The sequence below is a fragment of the Neopelma chrysocephalum genome, unplaced genomic scaffold (assembly GCF_003984885.1).
Source record: "Neopelma chrysocephalum unplaced genomic scaffold, ASM398488v2 Primary Assembly neopelma1_101, whole genome shotgun sequence".
Taxonomy (NCBI): Eukaryota; Metazoa; Chordata; class Aves; order Passeriformes; family Pipridae; genus Neopelma; species Neopelma chrysocephalum.
Window position 1 is genome coordinate 1,044,720 of NW_020897764.1, and position 21,411 is coordinate 1,066,130.

Here is a 21,411-nt window from a genome sequence, read left to right on the forward strand (position 1 = left end):
TGGCTGTGGTATGGAAGGGATGGAGTTGGCTGCACAATGTGAGGATGCCCAGTCCCAGCGATGTCTCCCTGCAGAGGAAGGAGACTGTTTTACAACACAGCAGCTGCTGGTGGTTTTCTCTTGTCCGAAAAGCCCCAACTTTACCAAAAAAATCCAAATGATACCAAAGTGGAAAACCAGCCAAAGTCATGAAACTCACTGAAGAACAGTGGCCTTTGAGATTTTTATTTCCTGTATGATGTTTCTGTGCATTGTCATGACTCTCCTTTCACTGCTGAGTGGGAGTTACTGGGAGAAGGAGCATTCTGAGTGATGCCCTTATGAGAGTCATAGAATCCTGGACTGGTTTGGGTTAGAAGGGACCTTAAAGATCACCCAGTTCCAAATTCCCTGCCATGGGCCACTAGACCAGGTTGCTCCAAGCCCAATCCAACCTGATCTCAAACACTTCAGGGATGGGGCAGCCACGGCTTCTCTGGGCAACCTGTGCCAGGGCCTCACCACCCCTATAGTAAAGAATTTCTTCCTAATATCTAATCTAAAGCTCCTTTATTGTAGTTTAAAACTGTTCCTCCTTGTCCTGTCACTCTGGGCCCTTGTCCCAAGTCCCTCTCCAGCTCTCTTGGAGGCCCTTTAGACACTTGAAGGGGATCTCAGGTCTCCCTGGAGCCTTCTCTTCTCCAGGTGAACACCCCCAGCTCTCCCAGCCTGGTTCCAGAGCAGAGGGGCTCCAGCCCATGGAGCATCTCCAGGACCTCCTCTGGACTCGCTCCAACAAGTCCACACCCTTCTTACACTGGAGACTCCAGAGCTGGAGGCAGCTTCACTCTGATCAATTCTCTTCTTTTGGGGCAGGTTGAGTGCCAACTACCCCGTCAGCTCCGACGTGCCCTGTGAGTTCCTGAGAACCACCAGGAAGGGCAAAGTGAAGCTCACGCGGTGCTACGCGGGTCTGTCCGGGGGGGCTGTGTCCTTCCTCCAGAGCACCCTGTGTGCAAACCCCTGGTAAGGTGGTGTCTGCTCTCCCAGCTGCACAGCTGGGGCAGATCCTGGCTATTGGCCTTCCTTTCTCTCCATGTTCAAGGAGCCTCCTCACCCAGCAGGGCTCCCTGACTGACCTCCTCACCTTTCCTGTTCCAGGGGAAGGCCGTCAGCCTCCGAGTGCCTTCAGAGCCCGTGGCTCCAGGAGACAGGTTTGGACAGCAGGCAGCAAGCACTGGTTACCTTCCCCACCACCAAACTGAGGAATTTCCTCATGGAAAGGGAAAAGAAGAGGGGCCTGCTGTGCTCCAAGTACGGCCTCATGATTGCACAGTGACGTGGATGGGACAGGCAGGAACTGCCTCCCTGTCCCTTCTGCACTCAGTGTTTGGTACCAAACTGTCCTGCCAAGCTGGTGTCCATCAGCTGAGCTGGGGTCACTGCTCCCTGTGTTTGTGCTGGTGTGTCCTGCCTGCCACAGGCTGTTCCTGCATATTCTGTGACTTGTTGGGTAACTGGGCCAGCAGACAGTGAAGGCAGCAAATGCACCAGTGACCATGGCCTTGTAACGTGCAGGTGTTGTCCTTTGCCACTTTGAAGCCAGGCTGCTCTTCCCTGGGGGGTGCACAGGCCCTTCTACCCAGAGATGTGGCAAAGGCTCTGTGTTTTAATTCTTTAAAAAATCCTGAACTTTCACGTTGTTTCTCCTTCCAGCCCTGCTTTCCTCTGCAATGGGTGGTGTTGGCTGTGTCGTGGCTTTGTACTCATAACCTCAGTGCTCCTTCGAGTTTCTCTGCAGTGATTGATGCATCTGTTGGTGCCACTGACTTCCTTTGATTTTCCACACAAGCAGCATTAAGTGGAGGCTTTCTCAGAGCTGTATCTGTCTGTGTTTAGAGGAAGGAACACAGAGAACAGTTCCTGATGCATTGCAGTTTCATACTAGAGTTGAGGCTGTTTAACCAGGGATGGCCTTTCCCAACATGTTTAACCCCTGTTGTTCCAAACCTGAAGGATGCAGGTTGTGACTCCTTCCCCTGCTCAGTGTGCAGAGCAGGAGTTGTGACCTGGAACACTTTCCCTGTGCTGTTGAGAGCAGGCACTGACTCAGTGGATTGTAAAACTTTTGAATGTTGAAGGAATATTGTCTTCATTAAGCTCTACAGGAGAGAAAACCAGGGGTTTAGGGACAGACTCCACACTCAGCTCTCTCAGGGGATAGAAGAGTTACACGAGACAGACACTGCAATGAGAGCTGCCCCCTAGTAAACTTTTCAAATTTATTCCTGGATTCCTTCCAATTTAACTTCTCTTACAAATCCAGTCAGGTTTTTGTTGGCACGGGCTGGTTTTTTACTCTTGCTGTTGCACTTTGGGATGGAAAGCTCAGTGCCAGGGGAGAACCCACTCGAGCATAAAACTTAATTGCAGATTAACTCATTTGGAGCTTTCACACTCTTCCATATATGACTTTTTTTTTTTTTTGCTTCTCACAACTGCATGCATTTGAGCATGTCTGAAGTCTTTTATAGACTCAATATTGTTTGGTTAAATAAATCATTCTGACAAGCAAGTAAAGCCAGATTTTTCTGCTGAATGACTGTCATTATTTTTATATCCCTTTCCCAATCTCAGTCTTTCACCCTCACTCTGACCTGGGGTCCCTACAAACGATAACCAGTGTACACTCTGTATCAGCAGGGAACAAGCTCCATGCAAACCATCCACACAAAAAATCCTTTTCCTAGAGCCTTGGAGTGAGGACATCACTTGGCCAGGATGTGATGACGGCTCTCAGCTCTCCAGCTATCCTAAGGCATTCCAGGGCATGGTTTGGAGCTTGAATTGACCAGAACTTGGGAAGAGCTCAAATTTAATTCTTGGTAGCAGAGCCAAACAATGAGCCCAGGGGCGACAAAAAAAAGAGGTGAGAGCCAACATGAAAATTGTGTAAAGGTGCTGGAATTGATAATGGGAATATTAACTGTCACAGTCAAGCCTTGTGCAGTTACAGGTGGTTTTGGTTTTCTGTGGTTCTGCTAAAGCTGCTTGATAGCTTCTGCCTGAATTTCCACACCACAAGGTCTGGGCTAATGCTGGCAGGCTGGGATAGTTTGCCCTCAACATGCAGTTACAACATCCCCCTGCCCTTTGCAGAACAAAATCTGTGAAAATGTTTGAGTTTCATTCCTTGATCATACATAATCTCCAAAGTCCAAGGTTAGTGTCAGCATCAAAGTCAATCCACTGTTCTCTGTACAGGAAAGGCTGGGATTTACTATCTGTAAGGACTAATAATTTACCCTAATTACTGAAGGGGAACAAAGCAAAGCAGAGTTTGCAGGGGGCAAATTTTTATCTTGCATTGATCCAGCAGATAAAACAGATGTTTGAGGTCTATAAGGTCGCAGTGGCTGTAGCCCATAAGGGATTGAGTTTGTTTTCTCATGCCCTACTTAGGTTTTTGAGCCCCTTCCCATCACTCCATCCTTTTCCTTACAATGTCCTTGGGTATTTGCAGAGGATGGGGTCTAAACTGGGAGAGTGGGGATGTCTTGAATGCTCAGCCTCCTGCAGACCTGGAAAGGCAGGTGACCACCTGCATTCCTAAGCCACACAAGCACATGAAAATGGTACTGCAGGTTCTGAGTGATGTTCACAATGTTCTTCTCCCACTGATCTGGTAAATGAGATGATTGGCAAGATCTGACCTTTCCTTACACATGAAATGGGAAGGAGCTGTTGGTATGTCCTTGCTCAGCACATCACAGCTCTGCTCCCTTTGGGGATCTCATCAGATACAAGAAGGGGATCACAGGCATGACAATTTGAATACTCCAGGGAAATTCTTATGTCTCTGGAAAGGATATTTGCTGCTCTCTGATCTTTCAGGGGTTCACTACAAGCTGGTGCCATCCTGCCAATGATAAATAAATGTGTCAGTGAGGAGCTGATAACCAAATAACGCAGTCCCAGTGCTGGTGCACAGCAGCTCATCCCCACATTCCCAAGGCACTTATTTTCCAGCTCATCTGGCCTGGTCTTTGCTTGTACAGCTGCTCTCACACCAGTGCCAGTGCTGGCACCATGGACACACAGCTTCTTTGTCTCGTGGTCTTGAATTTAAGGACAGGAATTTAATAAGACACTAAAACAAATCAGGGGGAGGAAGTGTATGGCATGTTCATACACAACCAGCCCCTTTTATCTCCTTACCTCTCAATTTTCCTCCCCAAATCACTTAAATCCATCCTTTATCCCCCTTTGGTTCCTCCCCAAAACTATCCTACTTTAAGTCCTGTGCATTCCCAAAATGCTCTTCCTCTACACACCATAGGATGTCTCCCCTCCCTTGACAGAAATCCTCCTCCACATCTCCAGGGGTCTCATGCCAGGACCACGGGGCTGACGGCTCTGCTGGAACAGCCCTGGATAAAATACTTGTTCCTTGAAAGCCCTGAATTCGTGTTCCCACTTGTCAATATGCCCCCTGTGCTCCTCTGGGTTTTCAACAGGCTGATGGCCACAGGGATGGGGCTGGGAATAGCCCCAGAGGGCACATTTTGTCTCTCTTTTAGCACGTATCCCAAAACCACAATAACCGGAGACACAGAGCAGCAACACGTGAGACGGAGGTAAAAACACAAACCATGATAAACGTTAAGCAAACAAGATCAGATCAGGAGCTGATAACCACGGGATCACACAATTTGCTCTGAGGTAACACTGGAACAAACAACACAACAGGGGCTTCCCAAAATCAAAAGCGTGGCCGGTATCTGAACCGAATATCGTGAATGGGCTGCATGGTCCCGAATCCCCAGCGGCTGATGTCTATCCCTGGGATCTCCTCTTCCTCATTGACCAGCTCCAGGTCATAGTGACTCAGCATCAAGAACACAAAGAGTTTCATTTCAGCGCTGGCGAAGAACCTCCCGGGACAGGTGGATACTCCTGCCCCCCAGGGCATGTTGACATATTTCAGCTTCTTCCCGTTTTTGTAGAAATCCCTCTTGGTGCCATCGGGGTTCACGAAACGGTCGTACTTAAACTTGTGAGGCTCGTCGTGAATTTCTGGGTTCATCTGCACGGCCAGGTGAGGGAACAGAGCCAGCCTGTCCCCCTTGCGGAGGGTGTACTCTGTCCCACTGCTTTTCTTGAGGCTGATGTCCTCCAGGACAACTCTGACCAGCAGCGGGGCTGCCACCAGCCTCAGGGTCTCCTCCAGAGCACTGTCCAGAAGAGGAGCCTGGTTCAACATGTCCATGGTGATGGTAACTGGACGGCTCCCTGCCTTCACTTGCTGCCCATTCTCCTTCAAGACTTTGTCTACCTCACCTCTCACAGCTTTCAGAGCTTCTGGATGCTTCAGCAGGTACAGGAGGAGCCAGAAGGCAGTTGGGCCCGTGTTGCCTTGGGATGCCCAGAGGAGCATAAACATGAAACGATCCCGCATGTACTCGGGGACACCGTTTTCTGCCAGAACTTGGTCTTGATCAGTGATCCACCCACTGATATTGTCCTTCTGCCAGGCCTTCCTCACGGACAGCACGCTCCAGAAGAGCCTCTTCAGCCGTTCAGCTTCTCTTTTGTCCTTGGGAGGCAGCAGAGAGAAGGCCAAGCGAGGGAAGAGGCGGTCGTACTTCCGAAACTCCTGGAACAGCTGGTTGGAGTGGACACGATCTCGCTCCTCAGCTTTCTCCTTGTCCCCTGTCCCCTGGTGTGGCTCAGAGCCGTACAGAGCCAGGTACCCGGCTCTGAAGACGATGTTGTAGCAGTAGTGGAAGAGGTTCTCCTCCTGCCACACTCGCTTCTCCTCTCCTGGGCTCAGGTTGAAAAACATCAGCTTCTGGAAGTTCTCCATGGTGCTTTGAGTCAGGACACTGAGCCCCTCTCCCGTCAGGTGCTTCACGCTTGATTCACGGGCTATTTTGTGGTTGGATTTGGGCTTGTAGCCAAAAACCCGCAGGACCAGCTGAGTTGCAGCAGCCCTAAAGTCTAGTTTAGACCGTGATTCCTTCACGATGCTGTCAAAGCAGAAGGGGTCCATCACGAAGGTGAAGTAATAGCCACCGATCAGCACCGTGAAAACATCCCCGTGTTTCCTCTGCATCCTCTTCAGAAACTCTGAACTGTCCTTCCTGAAATCCAGCAGGTAACCCAGCCAGGGAATGGTGCCTTTGTCCAGGGGTGGCTCATCTGGCCTCCGTCTCCGGAACACCCCCAGGACATAGAGGCCACCGAGCAGCAATGACACCAAGGCACAGAGGAGAACCACCCAGAGTCCCATGAGAGCTCCGTGCCTGTCCAGGAGCTGGGACTAGGGACAGGTTGGGGCAGGAATGTGCTTTCTATTCCCATCCAGCAGCTGATATGCAGCAGCACAGCTAACAACCTCTGTCCCAATTGGCAGAAGGTGTTTGCCTGCCCCCGGTCTGAACTTCTCCCTTGATGAGCAGGGATTTCTGAGGTGGGAGGGATGTTGTAATCCTGTTGGAGTACCCATGCTGTGTAAGGGGGATGGGTTTTGGCCTGGGCTCTGCAGCACTTTAAGCAAATTCCCTTTTCTAAGGACATGGAGCCCAGTTTTTGGGGAAAAAAAAAAGGTTCAGAGGATTCCACTCCATGATTTCTGTCTTTAGGGCCAGGTTATGGAGAAGCGCTGCAGGCTGAAAAATTGAAACAAGGGGTGGATGTTGGAAATGGTACTGGAAATGAGCTCAGGGAGGGGGTTACGGCTGAGCCAATTTGGTCTCCAAAACCAAGAGAAGGAAAGGTGTCCAACATTTCAATGTTCTCCAAGGTACAGTGCCCTAGAAGTTTTTTCCCAGTGCTGCCACCCTGATCTGCACACACAGTCACCACAACCTCTGTCCCAGTCACTGGTGCCTGAACCTCGCAGCACCCTCACATTGGACAGAGAGTGACATTATCCCCTCGCTATTTCCCTCACCTTTGCCCTTCCCCTGAGAATCCCCTCATAAGTTTTCCGCAGTCCCAAGAGTTCTCCTCTCTATGGGATCGCAATCTTCATCTTCTTTCTTGCTTCCCAGCTGCTGTCCCTTTCCACGTTCCCTCCAGTGACCTGACCCGTGGAGTGAAGGTCACATCACAGCATCAGCTAAATGCATATTCTGGCTTTGTTTCTTTTAGGAAAGCTCCCAGCCTTACCATTTTGGAAACATGCTGTAGCAATGTTGGGAAGAAAAATAACAGCAGTGAAAACAAATCCATCTTTCCAGATCAACTCAAAGCCCTTCTCAGTCCTGTAACCTTGTCTAGCAATAAAATTATGGTGATGAGTGTTTTCTTTTAAATAATTCTTTTTTTTTTCTGTACAGTTCTAGGCAAGTCCCACGCTTAATAGATTTCCAGGCTGGAAAGGGACCATTTAAGGTTCAGGAGCATTTGGGGTGAACAATATATTTAAATAAAAATCAGGAAACTCATCACCTTGAGCTTTAAGGCTACACTGGGTAATAAGGATTGGCCAACAGCTCCCTGTGCTCTTCTATTCAGCCCATGATCTCACTCTGTGGTGTTGCAAAGCCAATATTTATGTTACAGTATCCATGGATCTTTCATATCTTGTCAAAGCGGCTCTGTGGAAGTCAAATACCTCCATCACTGTTCTGCTGAGCCCACTTGTTTTCTCTTTCTCACTGGCTGCTACTGGTTTCAGCTTTGTTCTGATCAAACTAGTCTCAAATCAGTCTATGATTGAACTGATCTCTAACCAAGGATGTACCTCTTGGGGAGAGTTTCCTGCTCAGCAGAGCCGAGTGTGGCACAGCTCATCCTAACAGAGGAAACTGTCACTGGGCAGACAACTCAGCTTAAAGATGCCCAACTATTCCTGTTATCTCTCCCGGTAGACAAAGGGGTGATCCCAATTGAGCCATCTGGCTCTTGCTACCTACCTGGCAGAGGGTAAGAGCCAGGAGAAGCAAAGCCACTCCTTGGCTGGGTTTCTGGACTGATGGATGAATGTGTAAAAGCTATTCCATAGCCCACACCATGAACTGGAGGGATAATGGGATTGCTCTCCTCCATCCGACCCTTTGGAATTCATAGAAGAGAATGTCTGCATGTTTCACAGAATCACAGAATATGCTGAGTTGGAAGGGACCCACAAGGATCATCGAGTTTAACTCTTAGCCCTGCTTAGGACCATCCCCAAGAGTCACACCCTGTGCCCCAGAGGATCATCCAACTCCATCCCATGGCCAGGACCAAATGCAGCAGAGAGGGCACACACACAGTGTAAATAATGTAAATATTTATGATATAGCTGTGATACTCAACATTTCTATCTCAGCCACGTATCTGCTGCAAGACGGGCTTGTCTCTGAGGGCTGGATGTGAAAGAAACCACTTCTCCTGAAAATGGCCTGAGGGATCTTCCACAAGTAGGACCTGAATCGTTTCTTCACAAAAGCATAGAGCAAGGGGTTGAGACAGCAGTGGACAAAGGACAAGCTCTCCGTGACCTGCATGGCATAGTCCAGCTTCCTGCTGCTTTCACAGCTCCTGATCACACCGACATCCTGCAGGGAGTGGAGGATGAGGACAATGTTGTAGGGAGACCACAGGACAAAGAAGACACCCACCAGAGTGAAGACCAAGCAGAGAGCTCTCCTGGAGCCAGGCAGCTGTGACGTGCTGAGGACACAGGCGATGCGGGAGTAGCAGAACACCATGAAGAGGAAGGGCAAAAGGAAGCCCAGGATGTTTTGAGTGACCCGAAAGGCAACTTTCCAAAATAAGTGGTCCTGGCCATAATCCTGGGTGCACATGGTGGTTTCATTGTGGATTTGCCTTGTGCTGGTGAAGAGGCCATCAGGAATGGAGAGAAGTATGGAAAGGATCCACACCACCAACAAGCCAAGGATGGACTTCCTCCATAACGTGGAGCTGGGAGCAGAGCAAGCATAAACTATCTGCAGATACATGTCCAGACTCATGCAGCTCACAAAAAAGATGCCACTGTAGAAGTTCAGAGTGTACATGGCATTTAAGACCGGGCACAAAACATGCCAGGTGACCCCCTGAGAAACGTACAGAGCCCAGAAAGGAAGGGTCAGCAGCAGGAAGAAGTCTGAAACCACCAGGTTCAGCAGATACACCTCAGTCATCTTCTTCCTCTTCCTGATGTACATAATGAGGACAATGAACAGGAGGGCATTCCCGGCCATCCCGAGCAGGAAGACCACGGTGTAAAATGAAGGCAGGAACACTTTGCTGAAGGAGAGCACCTCCTCCTTGGTGCAGAGCCCGTACTGCCCGTAATCCTCCTCGTCCAGGTACTCGTACGGGTACTCACTGGAGTTGGCACCATCCAGCCAGGGGGCTGTGGTTGTTGTTGTCACTGCTGAGGTTGCATTTGACAAGTGGCTGCCTAAGAGCAAAAGACAAGAAAGGGGATCAAAGTGTTTGAATCCACACAGGAAACAAAGACCACATTGTGGAGGGTTGTCCTTTAGTTCATAGAATCGTAGGATGGTTTGGGTTGGAAGGGACCTTAAAGATCACCTCGTTCCAACCCCCTGCCATGGGCAGGGACACCTTCCACAAGCCCAGGTGGCTCCAAGCCCCATCTAACCTGGTCTTGGACACTTCCAGGGATAGGGCAGCCACAGCCGTTCTGGGCAACCTGTTCCAGTCCCTCACAGCAAAGAATTTCCTCCTAATATGCAATCTAAACCTACCCTCTTTTAGTTTGAATCCATTCCCCTTTGTCCTGTCACTCTGTGCTCTTGTAAAAAGTCTCTCTTGGTCTTTCTTGTAGGGTCTCTTCAGGTAGTGGAAGTTCATAGGCTTAAATTTCTGCCACTTTTTGGTAACTATTTTGTGTCCTACACTCTTTGGTCTTTGTTTAATTGTAAGGAGAACTGTCTACACAGAAATTAAAAAAATTAAATTCTGCTTTCCTTACTTGGAAATATAAAACTTGAAAGTCAATGAGCACAGACTCCTCTGACATAACCCACTACTTCTTCCTGACAAGCTTTTGAGGAAGTTTCTGCTCTCAGTTACGGGAAATCCACCACCACACCTCACTGTGAGCTGCTTATGTTCACCTGGGTCACTACTGAGGAAGGGGCATCTCAGTTCTTGCTGAAGCAGAACCTGCCACCAGCACCTTTGTGTCGGTGTGGCTGTTCCCAGAGGGGAAATGCTGAACATCTCCCTGCTCCTGGTGGGACACTGACCACTCTCTGTGTCAGCTCTAGGACACCAAGACATGGATTTTTGTGAAAAATATTAGTAAGTAGAAAATACAGAATCAGAGATTCAGAGAATCCCAAAATGGTTTGGGTTGGAAGGGACCTTAAAGACCATCTCATTCCAACCCCTTGGGCAGGGAGACCTTCCATTAGAACAGGTTGATCAAAGACTCATCCAAGGTAAGAACTGGTAGGCACCAGAATCAAATCCTGAATCAAGATTAGAGGTAGAGATTTAGCTGGAAGAATGTTGTTGCAATGGATTCTGCACGAGCCAAGGCATGACCTGCACTCGGCCACTCCCCAGGACTGGCCTCAGTGTTTAGACAGCTGCAGCCCAGAGGTCAGGAAACGATTAGTGGTTTGCAGCTTCCTACTTTTGGATTCTGATTTTCAGAATGATAAACCCACCACACAAACAAGAACATTATGAGGGTTTCAAAAGAAGAGCCCATCTGCCACGGTGGGAATGGGATCTGCCTGAGCCACCCCCTGTCAGCACCACGAAGGGTAATGTGGAGTTTAAAAATCAAGGCTAATCTCCAAACTCTGAGAGTTTCGCACGGGGGAAAAGTGGTGCAAATACCCTTCCACCCCTAAACCACACATTTTTTCAGCCACGGCCAAAGCTTTTCCTTGGGGTTCATTTTCCAGCAATCCCAGACAGGCCTGGCTGTGCAGCTCCATGCCTACAGTTTCTCCTCCAGGACCTGTTTGTCCCATTTCCCAAGAGACCTGGAGCCAGTGAGTAATGAGAAAATGAAGCTGTTGGTCCCTGGTTGTCCTCCCAAGGAGGACATATCCCACGGTGGCTCTGCAACTCCTAGGGATGGTTCCCTCGCCACAAACACCCTGGAAAAGCGGAGCCCCTCCACCCCACATGGATTAAGGAAAGCTCCCAAAGCTCGGAGTGGGGTGCTGAGGATGCCTGTGGATGTGCAGTTGTAAGGGGTGAAGCTCTGGACGTACCTGCCGTGGTCCCATGCCTAAAATTGCTTAAATACCTGTTCCAGGCAATTCCAGGCAGCTGAAAAGAAAATAAAAAGTGATTTGAGCTGTGTTGAAATGTTTTCTTGCTGTCTCGCAGCTCTTTGGCAAGTGCTGCAGGGCACTTCAGACAGAGCAGTGATGGAGAGCAGGGATCTGCCACGGCAGAGTGTTTGTCTGGGATTTGTCCAGGAATGAGCTTTTCAAAATTTCTTTCCTGTATCATATTTTGGAAGAAACTCACCCCCAGCCATATATAGCTGTGACTCTACCACATTCCTCACTGAGAGGAAACCAAAGCTGCCCACCTCGCTGATCACAGCAACACCTAACAAGAGTCCGAAATACCCAAAATACCCTTCCCCTCACACCCTCTGTGTCCACATCAGGACAAGCCATTCCCACATTTAACATTTCTGGGTCTCTTCCAGCCTTTTCCCCCTCAGCCACATCTTTCTCCCTCCATATCAGCCTGGCACTGACATCCACATCCCCGTCCCGTAGCTCAGAGAGGAGAAGTGGTGAACACAATGTGGATTTAGCTCAGAAACTAATCCCAATCCCAAACTGGCCACCTTTCAAAAAGAAAGGAGAACCTCCCCAGGTTTCGTGCACAGCTCTGTCTACAAGCAAGAAGCAGAAAATGCACTTACAGGAGTTTCTTCCCCTGTTTCCATCCTGCTGAATGCTCAAATGAGGCTTTTAGGAACCTCTTTCACTCGTGTAAGAGCAAGTGGGCAGGAAATATATCCTCCCTGGTTTTGTTTTTGCCTTTCCTGGCGTTGGTCAAGGATGACAGCAGTGGATAAATGGTCTCCACCCTGTCTGAGCACATGCTGAGACCTTGTTGTAGGAATCTGCATGTTTTCCAGGAAATCTGATTAACTCATGTGCTCTTTGGATGCATCAGGATCCTCAACCCGTGCAAGAGCAGAAATGGCCTCTGTCAAAGGTGTTTGTGGGAGAAGGTTTTGACAGAAAAGTTTTTTGACAGAAAGGTTTTTGACAGAAGTTTCTGACACCTTGACAGAAGAAACCTCAGTCAAAGTGGTTTATTGGAGAAGTTTCAGAACATCACTGTTGGTGAGTGGTCACCTTCCTGCTTGTTTCCTCATCTCCCACCAAGCAGGGCCATGGGAACACCCTGACTGTGCCAATCCTGGTGTGTTTTATACTCCTCAAACCACCCTGGTGAAAGCAGGAGGGTGGAGCAGCAGTGATGGCCACAGCTTTGCATCAAACCTGCCCCTTGTTAAGTGGATTGACAGAGAGAAATACATTATTTTTACCCATTTTCATGTTCGCCACCATCAGCTGCTGCATTTAAATATACCATATAATAATACATATATTTATAGAATAAATACATATGTGCAACATAGACATCAGCAGGGAGCAAGAACCACTCACAGAGACCAGACACTGGACACACAGAGAGATGCTGCAAGCGACAGAGGTTTCATTAGCCCAGCAATGAAAACGAAATAAGTTTTTGTTTTTAATTGAGTTTCTGCCCTGAAGCAGGGAGTTAAATGTGCCTCTGAGAGTCACTGGAGAAAGTGGCCTTTGCTGTAATTTATTACAAGATTTTAACTCAATTTGAGGGCTGATAATTGCATAGATTTTTTTTGTTTCCTTTGACTGCAGAGCCCTAATGGCTCTGGTAATTAAAGTAACAAGATTAGGGGTAATGGGAAGCATATTTAGAGAGATGGAGCTGGAACAAATGGTTGTCTGAGCCACTTTCTCTCACGCTGCCCAAAATGCCTCGTGTGGGTGCAGGGGTGACCCTGACTCTGCTTCCCCCTACTTGGAGATGGAGAGGCACAAACACCACACTGCAAAACTGGGCTTATGGAGAAAAGGACTTTCCTTGCTATTTTGCCCTGATGAGCTGCCCTCAGGTTTAGGGGAGGATTTTAAGCATCTCCAGGATCCCAGTGGATTTTTCCTTCTGCTCCAGAGAACGGTTTGCTTTGAGTCAGGAGCAGCTTCTGGATTAACTGGGCTTCCAAATCCACTGCCTGGCACACAGGAGGTGTAAGGTAAGCTCTGCTTGAAAGCTGAACTTTTGGAAAACATAATGAGAAAATCAAGAGGGAAAGGCAGAGAAGCTGTGGCTGCCCCATCCCTGGAAGAGTTCAAGGCCAGGCTGGACAGGGCTTGGAGCAACCTGGGCTAATGGAAGGTGTCCCTGCTCATGGCAGGGGGTTGGAATGAGATGATCTTTAAGGGCCCTTCTAACTCCAAATACAACCTGGGATTCTCAGATTCTGTGAAAATTGAGCTCTGACTTTGCCCTTTGCTGAAGAGCTTCCACCTGATGTCACAGAATCCCAGGATGGTTTGGGTTGGAAGTGATCTTAAACTCCATCCAGTCCCACCCCCTGCCGCGGGCAGGGACACCTCCCACTATCCCAGGTTGCTCCAAGCCCCGTCCAGCCTGGCCTTGGACACTTCCAGGGATGGGGCAGCCACAGCTTCTCTGGGCAACCTGTGCCAGGGCCTTCCCACCCTCACAGGGAAGAACTCCTTCCCAATATCCCATCTAACCCTGCCCTCTGTCAGTTTGAAGCCATTCCCTCTTGTCCTGTCCCTCCAGGCGCTTGTGCTGACTCGATGTCACAGTGAGGTTTTATAACACCGACACAGAAAGTTTCTGGTGTGCCAAGCTGACAAGTTGCAAAGACGTCACTGGCTGTTTTTCCACCCTGTTTAGGACGGGCTAAGCCCCGCTCCGGGGTGACCCGAGCGGCCTGTCCGTGCCCGGCCGTACCCTCCCCTCACCCCCCGCACCCCCTCGGGTCCGTGAGGGGCCGCCCCGGGCCCCTCAGCGCCCCCTGCCGGCGGCCCCGCCCCCCCGCGACGGCGCCGCACTGCGGAGCGCCCCGCGTGACGTCACGGCCGGCCCCGCCCCCCCGATCGTATAAGGCAGCGGCGGCGGCGGCCGCGCCACTGATTGGCCGGCGGCGGGCGCGCGGCCGCGCGGAGCGCTGGGAGTTGTGGTCCCGGCGGGGGGGCGGGGCCGGGCCGGGCTATAAGAGGCGGGGGCGGGGCCTGGCGCGGCAGACGCGGCCGGTACCGGGGAGCGGGAGGACTGCGGTGAGCACAGGGTCGGGGGGAAACGGGGACATCTGGAGTACATCCAGGGGCACGGAGGATGATGAGGGGGCTTGGGGCTGGAGCGGGGAAGGGTCCCCGTGTGGGGTCCGGGAACCTGCGGCTGCCGTGGGGAACGGTCCCCGTGTGGGGCTGGGCGGGGGCCTGGGGCTGGGCTGGAACAGGGTCCCCGTGTGGGGAGCTGCAGCAGGAGTAGGGCAGAGGCCCGGAGTGGGGTAAAGGTGCCTGGGGCTGGAGTGGGGTACCCTGTACCCGTGTGGGGTGCGGGGACTTGGGGCTGGAGTGGGGAAGGGTCTCCGCGTGGGTGGCAGGGCCTGGGGCTGGAGCGGTGTACCCTGTACTCGTGTGGGGTACAGGGACCTGGGGCTGGAGTGGGACAGGGTCTCCATGTGGGGCTGGAGAGGGGGAAGGCAGCCTGGTGGTGCCCAGGGCCGCCGCCTTGCCGGGAGGGATGCTGGGCCCTGTCACCTTCCCACCCATGTGCCTCCCTGCGTGGGTGACACCTCTCGTAGAGGGATCCTGTCACCTTCCCACTCGTGTTCCTCCCGCTGTGGGTGACACCTGACACACAGACCTCACTGTTGGGTGTGGGCAAGGTCAGGGCAGTCAGGGTGTGTGTTTCACGCAGTTTCCTCTGCCCCGGGCCCACCCCGGTGTGAGCTGAAGGTCGTGGAAACCTCTCGGGGTGGATGAATTGATTCACTTTCAATACCGTTTTCTTGTGTAAATCCCACCCCTGGCTGTCGCCCCCTCTCCCGAGTGACCGAGTGCTCCTGTTTCCTTCTCCAAATGAGTCACGCTAAAATTATAACTCTCATTTAGCAAACCAGGGTGGTTGTAGCAGGCACAGAGAGATCAATTCCTTTGGCCTGGCAGAGGAAATGGTCTGAGCCTTTAGTTTGAGAACCAGTCTGTTCACATGGGTGTGCAGGAAATGCTGCGTAACAAGGGAGCGCAGCCACCTTTGAAATGTCTCTTTTGCCGATGGTTACTGGCCCCTGCTTAAATGAAATTCCTGGTAGTTTATTCTGAGAGCTTGGAGTCTTTCCATGTGCCCCCGAGCTGTGTTTTGCTGTGGAGTGTGTTGGTGGTCAAAACTGGAACAGTAACAGTGGAGACTTTTCTAGCAGAGGCCTCTGTGGCGTAGCTGGGCAGAAATCATTGTTCATTGAATGGTGTTTATGCTGCCACTGAGGAGGGAACAGGTCTGGGTGTAATCCATGTAATTCCCAGCACAAAAAGCTGGGAATTTTTGAAGGATGATCTCACTGGTTTGGTGATGACGGTTCTGTGAGTGGAGCCTTTCTCAGGGCTGTCGCTGCTTTTTATTTTCCTGGGAGGCAGGTGAGAAATCACCTGTGCATGATTTCTCCTCCTGATGTGTCCCCACATGAGTCTGCACCTATGGAGGGCTCCAAGACTTGCTCCAGCTCCTCAGGGGTGGCTGTTCTACATCCCTGTGTTCTCCAGGACTCTGGAATTACGCTGAGGTGGGATAGGCAGCTGAGGAGTTGCCGGGCAGGGCTGACCTTGTGCAGCGGCTCCCGCTTCGCTGTGATTGCTGTTCTTGGCAGGGAGTGAGAGGGGAGATGTGAACTTTGCTGAGGTCAGAGCTGCCATAAAGGAACAGCCTGCGAAAGCCAAGTGGTGTGGCATGGAATTCCTAAAAGGAAAGGCGGGCAGTGGCCAAAGCTTTCTGTGGCTTCTCGCTCCCTGTGAGCGTGGGGGGGCCACATGGATCTGTAAAGGTGTGAAAACGGGTGGCAGAAATCTGTTGCTTCCCTACTTTTTTTTTTTTTGTTCTGTCCTGTTCTTGCCTCTCCTGTTAAGTAACAATCCTGCTTCACTTGAATTAAATCACCTGTCCATGGCTCCTGTGCTTGTATCTCACTACCTGGGTATTTGTGACTGGGGGAATACGCAAGGGATTTTCTTTCCCCAAAGATTCTCTTAATTTGGGGTTTCTAAAACCTGAAGGGAGGCTCTTTGTCTTCACAGCCACCATGTCACCCAGGCAGGAATCTGTTTATCCTGAGTATGAGACTGACACCAGCCAGACCTCGAAGCTGATAAGGAAGTTTAAGGAGACGCCGTTCGTGCCCGTTGGTGAGTTTGTAGATGGGGAAATGTGTTTGCACAGACCTTTCTCTTCATGGGCAATCGATGTGGTGTCAACACCATCACTGTTCACCTTCCTCCTGTGAGCAGGAAATTACTGGGAAATTATTTCCGCATTTAGGCTTGGTGATAGCAGTAATCCTTCTGCCTGGAGTGGTATTTGTCCTGCAAGAAAGAGGGAAATTAATGAGGTCTGTCACCTTAAATAGAAAACTCGGGACTTAAAAGAAAAAACTCCAAACCAACAAACCCTGAAATGTTTAGGTGAGCTTAGAAAATGTGTTTAAGTGATGCTGTCTGGTAAGGAATGTTGTGCAGGGTTCCTGGGAATTATGTGATCACTACAAAGTGACTTTAAAGCTAACAAAATACAAACTAGAAGGATTTAAATTACAGCCAGTCTGCTAAACATTTCACCCCTCTGCTGCCACCCATTAGTTTAAAATGCATTCTTTTAGTAGTTTTTATGTTACCCCAGCTTGAAGAGCTTGTAGAGTTCTCAGCCTCTGCTGAGAGCCCCTGAAGCTGCTGAGGAGAGCAGGGATGGGTCGTGTTCATCCTGAGAGATTTCCTCTGACACCAGACACGTTTTGATTTCCAACCTCCTTAAATGGAGAGCAGTTGGGTCACTTGGGGTGAACTGTTCCAAGTTTTTGCCAGCAGATATCCGTCACTGGTTCCTGAGGTCACAGGACTTTGTCTCCACTTTGCTCAGGCGTACTGTGAACTCCATGAGTTCAGGTTCCCCGAAACAGATTGGCAGAACTCACCTTTGATCTGTATCAGAGCTGGGTTGGAGGCCCTAAAACTCTTAATTGGTATTTAATGAAGGTACCACGTGAATTAAGGGCTTGTGGCTTCCTAGTGGAACTGGTAATACTCCAGGCTTAGGGAGACAAACTGCTTGTGCTCCTGTCAGTAAAATATACGCAGCATTTAAAACTCGGCAGCCACCTTTGAACTAATAATAGTCCTAAAAATGGAATGAAATGGATGGAATTGGAGAAGTTTGTGCATTCTGTGAGAGCACTGGGGTGCAGTGGTTGGAGCTGGCAAAGCCAGCGCCGTTTGCTCTCCTGAAGGACTGTCAGTGAACTCTGTCCCTGGGAAAGGGCCCTCGCTGAGCCTCCCTCCTCAGAGCTTGGGGACAGCAGCATGTGACTTGTCCTGTCCCGGTGGCACCTGGCCAAATGTGACAACACCCAAAATAGCAGCCTCAGCAGGCGGGCGGGTACGTCAGGGAGCATCCCACGCTGAGGGTCCAGCAGCAGCTGAGTGGGATTGTTGGGTGCGAGCTTCCATCCAGGAAAGGGGGTGCAAGGAGCCCCGGCTCTGTCTGAAAAATATCCAAGGAATTCTGACACTTTGACCTGCTCTTTTGACATTTTAATGCCGGTGGAAGTCTCTTGCTCTTCCCTGCACTGACTTTTGCATTGAATGAGGTGGCACTGGAGTGGAAACAGGAGATGGGCCAGGACTTGCCACTACACACACAAAACCAGAGGGAAACATGCTTATTTTAGGATGAGAGGCTCAAGTTGTGCCAGGGGAGGTTTAGACTGGATGTTAGAAAAAAATTCTTCATAAAAAGGGTTGTCAAGCACTGGCATAGGGTGCCCAGGGCAGTGGTGGAGGGATTTAAAAGCCATTTAAAAGCTGTGTGGATGTGGCACTTGGGGATTTGGTTTAGTGGTGGCCTTGTGCTGGGGAACAGTTGGACTCGATGATGTTAAAAGGGTCTCTTCCAACCTAAAGGATTCTGTGATTCCCAGGATATTTTGTTTAGGTGGGTCCCCTCACTCCTCTGGATGCCCTGGATCTCCCCTCAGCAGGATGCTCTCCTTGCCTTGCAGGGATGGCTGGATTTGCTGCCGTGGTTGGATATGGGCTGTACAGGCTGAAGCACAGAGGTGACATGAAAATGTCACTTCACCTGATCCACATGCGAGTGGCAGCCCAGGGCTTCGTGGTGGGAGCCATAACGTGTGGTACGTATGGAATGGGAGCTGTGCTGGGAAGTGGCAAACCACAGAGAGCCTCTTGGATAACACAGTGTGTGTGACATATCCTCAGGGTGGGAGTATCCAGAACATTTGTTTCAGGATGTTTGTGCTTGTTCCTGGTGTTTGCTCAGCCCTTCTGGAGTTATCTGATGTTTAAGTACAAGTATTTAATGTTAAACTGCACTGACCTTGAGAGTAGCAGTTTTGAATACTTCTGGATGTGGCAAGTGAAGTTCTGCAAATGTGGAAATTAGAGACAAAGAAAAAACCCACTTATCTGGCATTAATATTTTCCCCTGTTGCTGTTTCTGAATTTATTGCATTAGAAAAATCAGCTTGTGTAGCCTCTGAAATTAGAGGCAAAGAAAAAACCTACTTACCTGGCATGAGTATTTTTCCCTCTTGCTGTTTCTGAATTTAATGCATTGAAAAATCAACTTGTGTAGCCTGTGATATTATATATATATATATTACATACGTAGTATGTGTATCTATATCTCTATATATGTATATATTTTCAGGACTGGAATTGTGTCCATGAATGTCCTGAGTGATTTGTACATCCCAGGTCTCATCTAAGCATTGCAGCTGTGTACGTGTGTATATTGTGTATCCCATCAGACATTGTTTCTCCTACTGTATTCCCAGGAGGTACAACAGGAAAGCTCGACTTTGGCTGCAAAGCAAACCGGATTTGGGTTGGGATCAGCATTTTGATACACAGTATATTTTCACAGCCAGGTTCTCTGTACATGAAGAGCTTTGTAGCCATCCCTGCTATTAGAAAAATGCAGCAGAAGAGGAAGGGAAACATTATTTCTCCTGCTGAGAATACCTCTTTCTGTCCAGATTTTTAACCCTGTTGTTTCCTGTTTCACCCAGCTCTCCAACTGTGCTTTTGTTTCTCTCTTGTAGGTGTGCTGTATTCCATGTTCCAGGAATATGTGGTGAAGCCCAAGGAATAATGGAGAGTTTGTCTGAAGGCTCTGTCTTGGTGGTGGCCTGTGCACTGCAGCTCCAAACCTCATACCAAGGGTTTCTTGAGCAAAAAGAAAATTATACATGGCATTAGAGAATTGTTCTACTTGTGTATGGTACATTGTGCTGAAGCTGGAGGCTTAAATGATTGTGCACTGAGGGAGTGGGTATTGGGGTCTGGTTCTCTCTGATTGACACCACCACATCCCAGTTTTTAGGGGATATAGTGGAGTACAATCCCTTTATCTTACCCTTCAACTCAATCCTAAAATTGGTGACTTCTTTGGCTGTTGTTGCCCAAAACCACAAAGTCTGAATTGGCTTCTGTCAGAGAGTGTCAGGAGTGCCCTGCTGTCATTTTTTATCCTCTGCCTCCAACTTTGTAATTTAGAAGCTTCCAGTAGCACTAAATGACTTCTAAAATATTGAGAGAGATATATAAACATCTATTTTTTTTATTTAAGGCATAAGTACTTGGTATGTTCCAGCTATTTAAATGTTATATTTATTCATTGTTAACGAAGACACGGGCTCCCTATTTTTGCTATATCTGACCCTGGGATTACTGTATTTTGTAACTTTATTTACAGTGTTCTTCTGAATAACATCTAAATGTAACATTTAAAATACATATTGTGAAAACTAAGCCTTGATTTGGTGTCCTAATGCTTTTAAAGTGTTCGACCCAGCTCTGGTTTCTGCAGTGTTGTTGCCCATAGAAAATTTAAAACATTTAAATCTCAGAAGCCCTCCTCATCACCTTTGAGGTGTTAAAACCCTTCCCTGCAAGTTATTTTACACTCAAACCCCTTGTACCTCCAACAGCAGTCACAAAAATAAAAGGCAATTTGTAAAAACACCCTTTTTCTCCTGTTAGCTTACATTCCATGGTGGCAGTATCAGATGTTACAGCTGTCTCTGTAAGAAATAGCACAAGGTACGAACTGCACCTGTCCGTGATATGTTGTACAAAGCAGTGGGAGGCTAAATACGAATAAAAGTGAGCCCTGGCGATAACAAGTGTTTGCCTATGGATTTGTTGGGGGGAACATTCATCCCGCTGTAGAGGGATGGCGTGAGCTGCTCTACCTGTATAAAAATGACCTGAGGGAGTGCAGAGCTTCTGGAAAGAACATTCCCAGCCGGTTCTGTCCTTGATTCCCATTTCCCACAGTCCCGCTGCCCTTGACTGCTCCCACACGGATGGAGATGGGAAGGACGCCGGGTTCGCGCTGACGCCTCTTCCTGTTCCTGCCGCCCTCCTCCCCACCGCGGGGCGGGAGAAGGAGCGGATCCCTTTTCCCGTCACGCCGAGGGGCCGGGATTGGTGCGGGAATTACGGGAACTGCGGTGTCGGGATGGCGGTGACGGGAGGGCAGCGGGGTGGGACCATCATGGCGGCCGCGCTGAGGGGACGGGCGCATGCGCGCGCGAGGCTTCCCGTTGCCATGGGAACCGCGTCGGGCCGGGACCGGGACCGGCCGCGGGATCCGGAGCCGCATCCCCGGTCCAGGCGCTGCCCAGGAGGGAAGGGGGAGACACGGGAGGGCTCTTGCAGTGCCCTCGGGGCCGGGAAAGGCGGTTCGGGTAGGACGGGGGTGGGGGTGGAGTGCCGGAAGAGGGGGTAGCCGGCCTGGGGTGGGGGGACAACGCGGAGCTGCCAGGTCCTGCCAGGTCCTGCCAGGTCACAGGACGAGGCGAGGCGGTCACAGTTACAATTGTAGGGTTACAATTGCGATTTATAAATTAAACCACAAAAAGTTCCGCCTCAAAACGAGGAAGAACTTTACGTGGAGGGTGGCAGAGCGCTGGAACAGCTGCCCAGGGAGGGCGTGGAGTCTCTGGAGACATCCCAGTCCCACCTGGGTGCGTTCCTGTATCACCTGCTCCAGGTGACCCTGTTTTGGGAGGGGGTTGGAGGGATGATCTCCAGAGGTCACTTCAAACCCCAACTATTCTGGGACTCTGTGAGGAGAGGGAAGTTTGTTCTGTACACA

The 21,411-nt window shown here is 49.9% G+C and overlaps 5 protein-coding genes and 1 long non-coding RNA gene across 8 annotated transcripts in view; 3 read left to right on the forward strand and 3 right to left on the reverse strand.

Annotated features, from left to right (window-relative positions):
* Positions 1 to 2,578, forward strand: part of OBSCN (obscurin, cytoskeletal calmodulin and titin-interacting RhoGEF) — a 183,147-nt gene extending 180,569 nt beyond the window's left edge. The window contains 2 exon segments of the mRNA XM_027695511.1: positions 856 to 1,005; positions 1,141 to 2,578. Coding sequence (XP_027551312.1) covers positions 856 to 1,005; positions 1,141 to 1,318 — 328 coding nt within the window. The 3' untranslated portion in view covers positions 1,319 to 2,578.
* Positions 2,579 to 4,574: 1,996 nt separating this feature from the next.
* On the reverse strand, positions 4,575 to 7,293 carry LOC113973404 (5-beta-cholestane-3-alpha,7-alpha-diol 12-alpha-hydroxylase). Its single transcript, XM_027695456.1, has one exon. The coding sequence runs from the start codon at positions 6,269 to 6,271 to the stop codon at positions 4,742 to 4,744; it is 1,530 nt and encodes a 509-aa protein (XP_027551257.1). The 5' UTR covers positions 6,272 to 7,293; the 3' UTR covers positions 4,575 to 4,741.
* On the forward strand, positions 5,447 to 20,431 carry HIGD1A (HIG1 hypoxia inducible domain family member 1A). Of its 2 annotated transcripts, XM_027695464.1 has the most exons (4): positions 5,447 to 5,452; positions 16,293 to 16,421; positions 18,287 to 18,421; positions 19,352 to 20,431. In XM_027695464.1, exons 2-4 carry the CDS (start codon positions 16,319 to 16,321, stop codon positions 19,399 to 19,401), a joined length of 288 nt encoding a protein of 95 aa, XP_027551265.1. In that variant the 5' UTR covers positions 5,447 to 5,452; positions 16,293 to 16,318; the 3' UTR covers positions 19,402 to 20,431. The 2 variants fall into 2 exon arrangements, with proteins under 2 accessions (XP_027551265.1, XP_027551264.1); XM_027695463.1 differs by lacking the exon at positions 5,447 to 5,452 and having other exon boundaries at positions 16,280 to 16,421.
* On the reverse strand, positions 8,197 to 13,057 carry ACKR2 (atypical chemokine receptor 2). Of its 2 annotated transcripts, XM_027695461.1 has the most exons (4): positions 11,849 to 13,057; positions 11,178 to 11,235; positions 9,690 to 9,876; positions 8,197 to 9,379 (listed from the first exon to the last, which is right to left on the reverse strand). In XM_027695461.1, the coding sequence occupies exons 2-4, from the start codon at positions 11,190 to 11,192 to the stop codon at positions 8,262 to 8,264; spliced, it is 1,320 nt and encodes a 439-aa protein (XP_027551262.1). In that variant the 5' UTR covers positions 11,193 to 11,235; positions 11,849 to 13,057; the 3' UTR covers positions 8,197 to 8,261. The 2 variants fall into 2 exon arrangements, with proteins under 2 accessions (XP_027551262.1, XP_027551263.1); XM_027695462.1 differs by lacking the exon at positions 9,690 to 9,876.
* On the reverse strand, positions 15,186 to 17,243 carry LOC113973409. The gene is made up of 2 exons (XR_003536206.1): positions 16,907 to 17,243; positions 15,186 to 16,598 (listed from the first exon to the last, which is right to left on the reverse strand). It is a non-coding gene; the product is annotated as an uncharacterized LOC113973409 (long non-coding RNA).
* Positions 20,432 to 20,883: 452 nt separating the features above from the next.
* The window catches only part of CCDC13 (coiled-coil domain containing 13), a 29,137-nt gene continuing 28,609 nt past the window's right edge, over positions 20,884 to 21,411 (forward strand). The window contains exon 1 of the mRNA XM_027695465.1: positions 20,884 to 21,001. The gene's annotated coding sequence lies outside the window, so the exon portion shown is untranslated. The remainder of the gene's footprint in view (positions 21,002 to 21,411) is intronic.

Bases quoted from the DNA above. Each gene is read 5' to 3' on its own strand.
- LOC113973404 (XM_027695456.1), bottom strand. From the start codon at position 6,271: ATGGGACTCTGGGTGGTTCTCCTCTGTGCCTTGGTGTCATTGCTGCTC.
- ACKR2 (XM_027695461.1), bottom strand. The intron at 9,380-9,689 runs GTAGGTTTAGAT...TTTTGCTCTTAG, and splicing joins TGGATTCAAACTAAAAGAGG to GCAGCCACTTGTCAAATGCA.
- HIGD1A (XM_027695464.1), top strand. From the start codon at position 16,319: ATGTCACCCAGGCAGGAATCTGTTTATCCTGAGTATGAGACTGACACC. The intron at 16,422-18,286 runs GTGAGTTTGTAG...CTTGCCTTGCAG, and splicing joins GACGCCGTTCGTGCCCGTTG to GGATGGCTGGATTTGCTGCC. The intron at 18,422-19,351 runs GTACGTATGGAA...TCTCTCTTGTAG, and splicing joins GGTGGGAGCCATAACGTGTG to GTGTGCTGTATTCCATGTTC.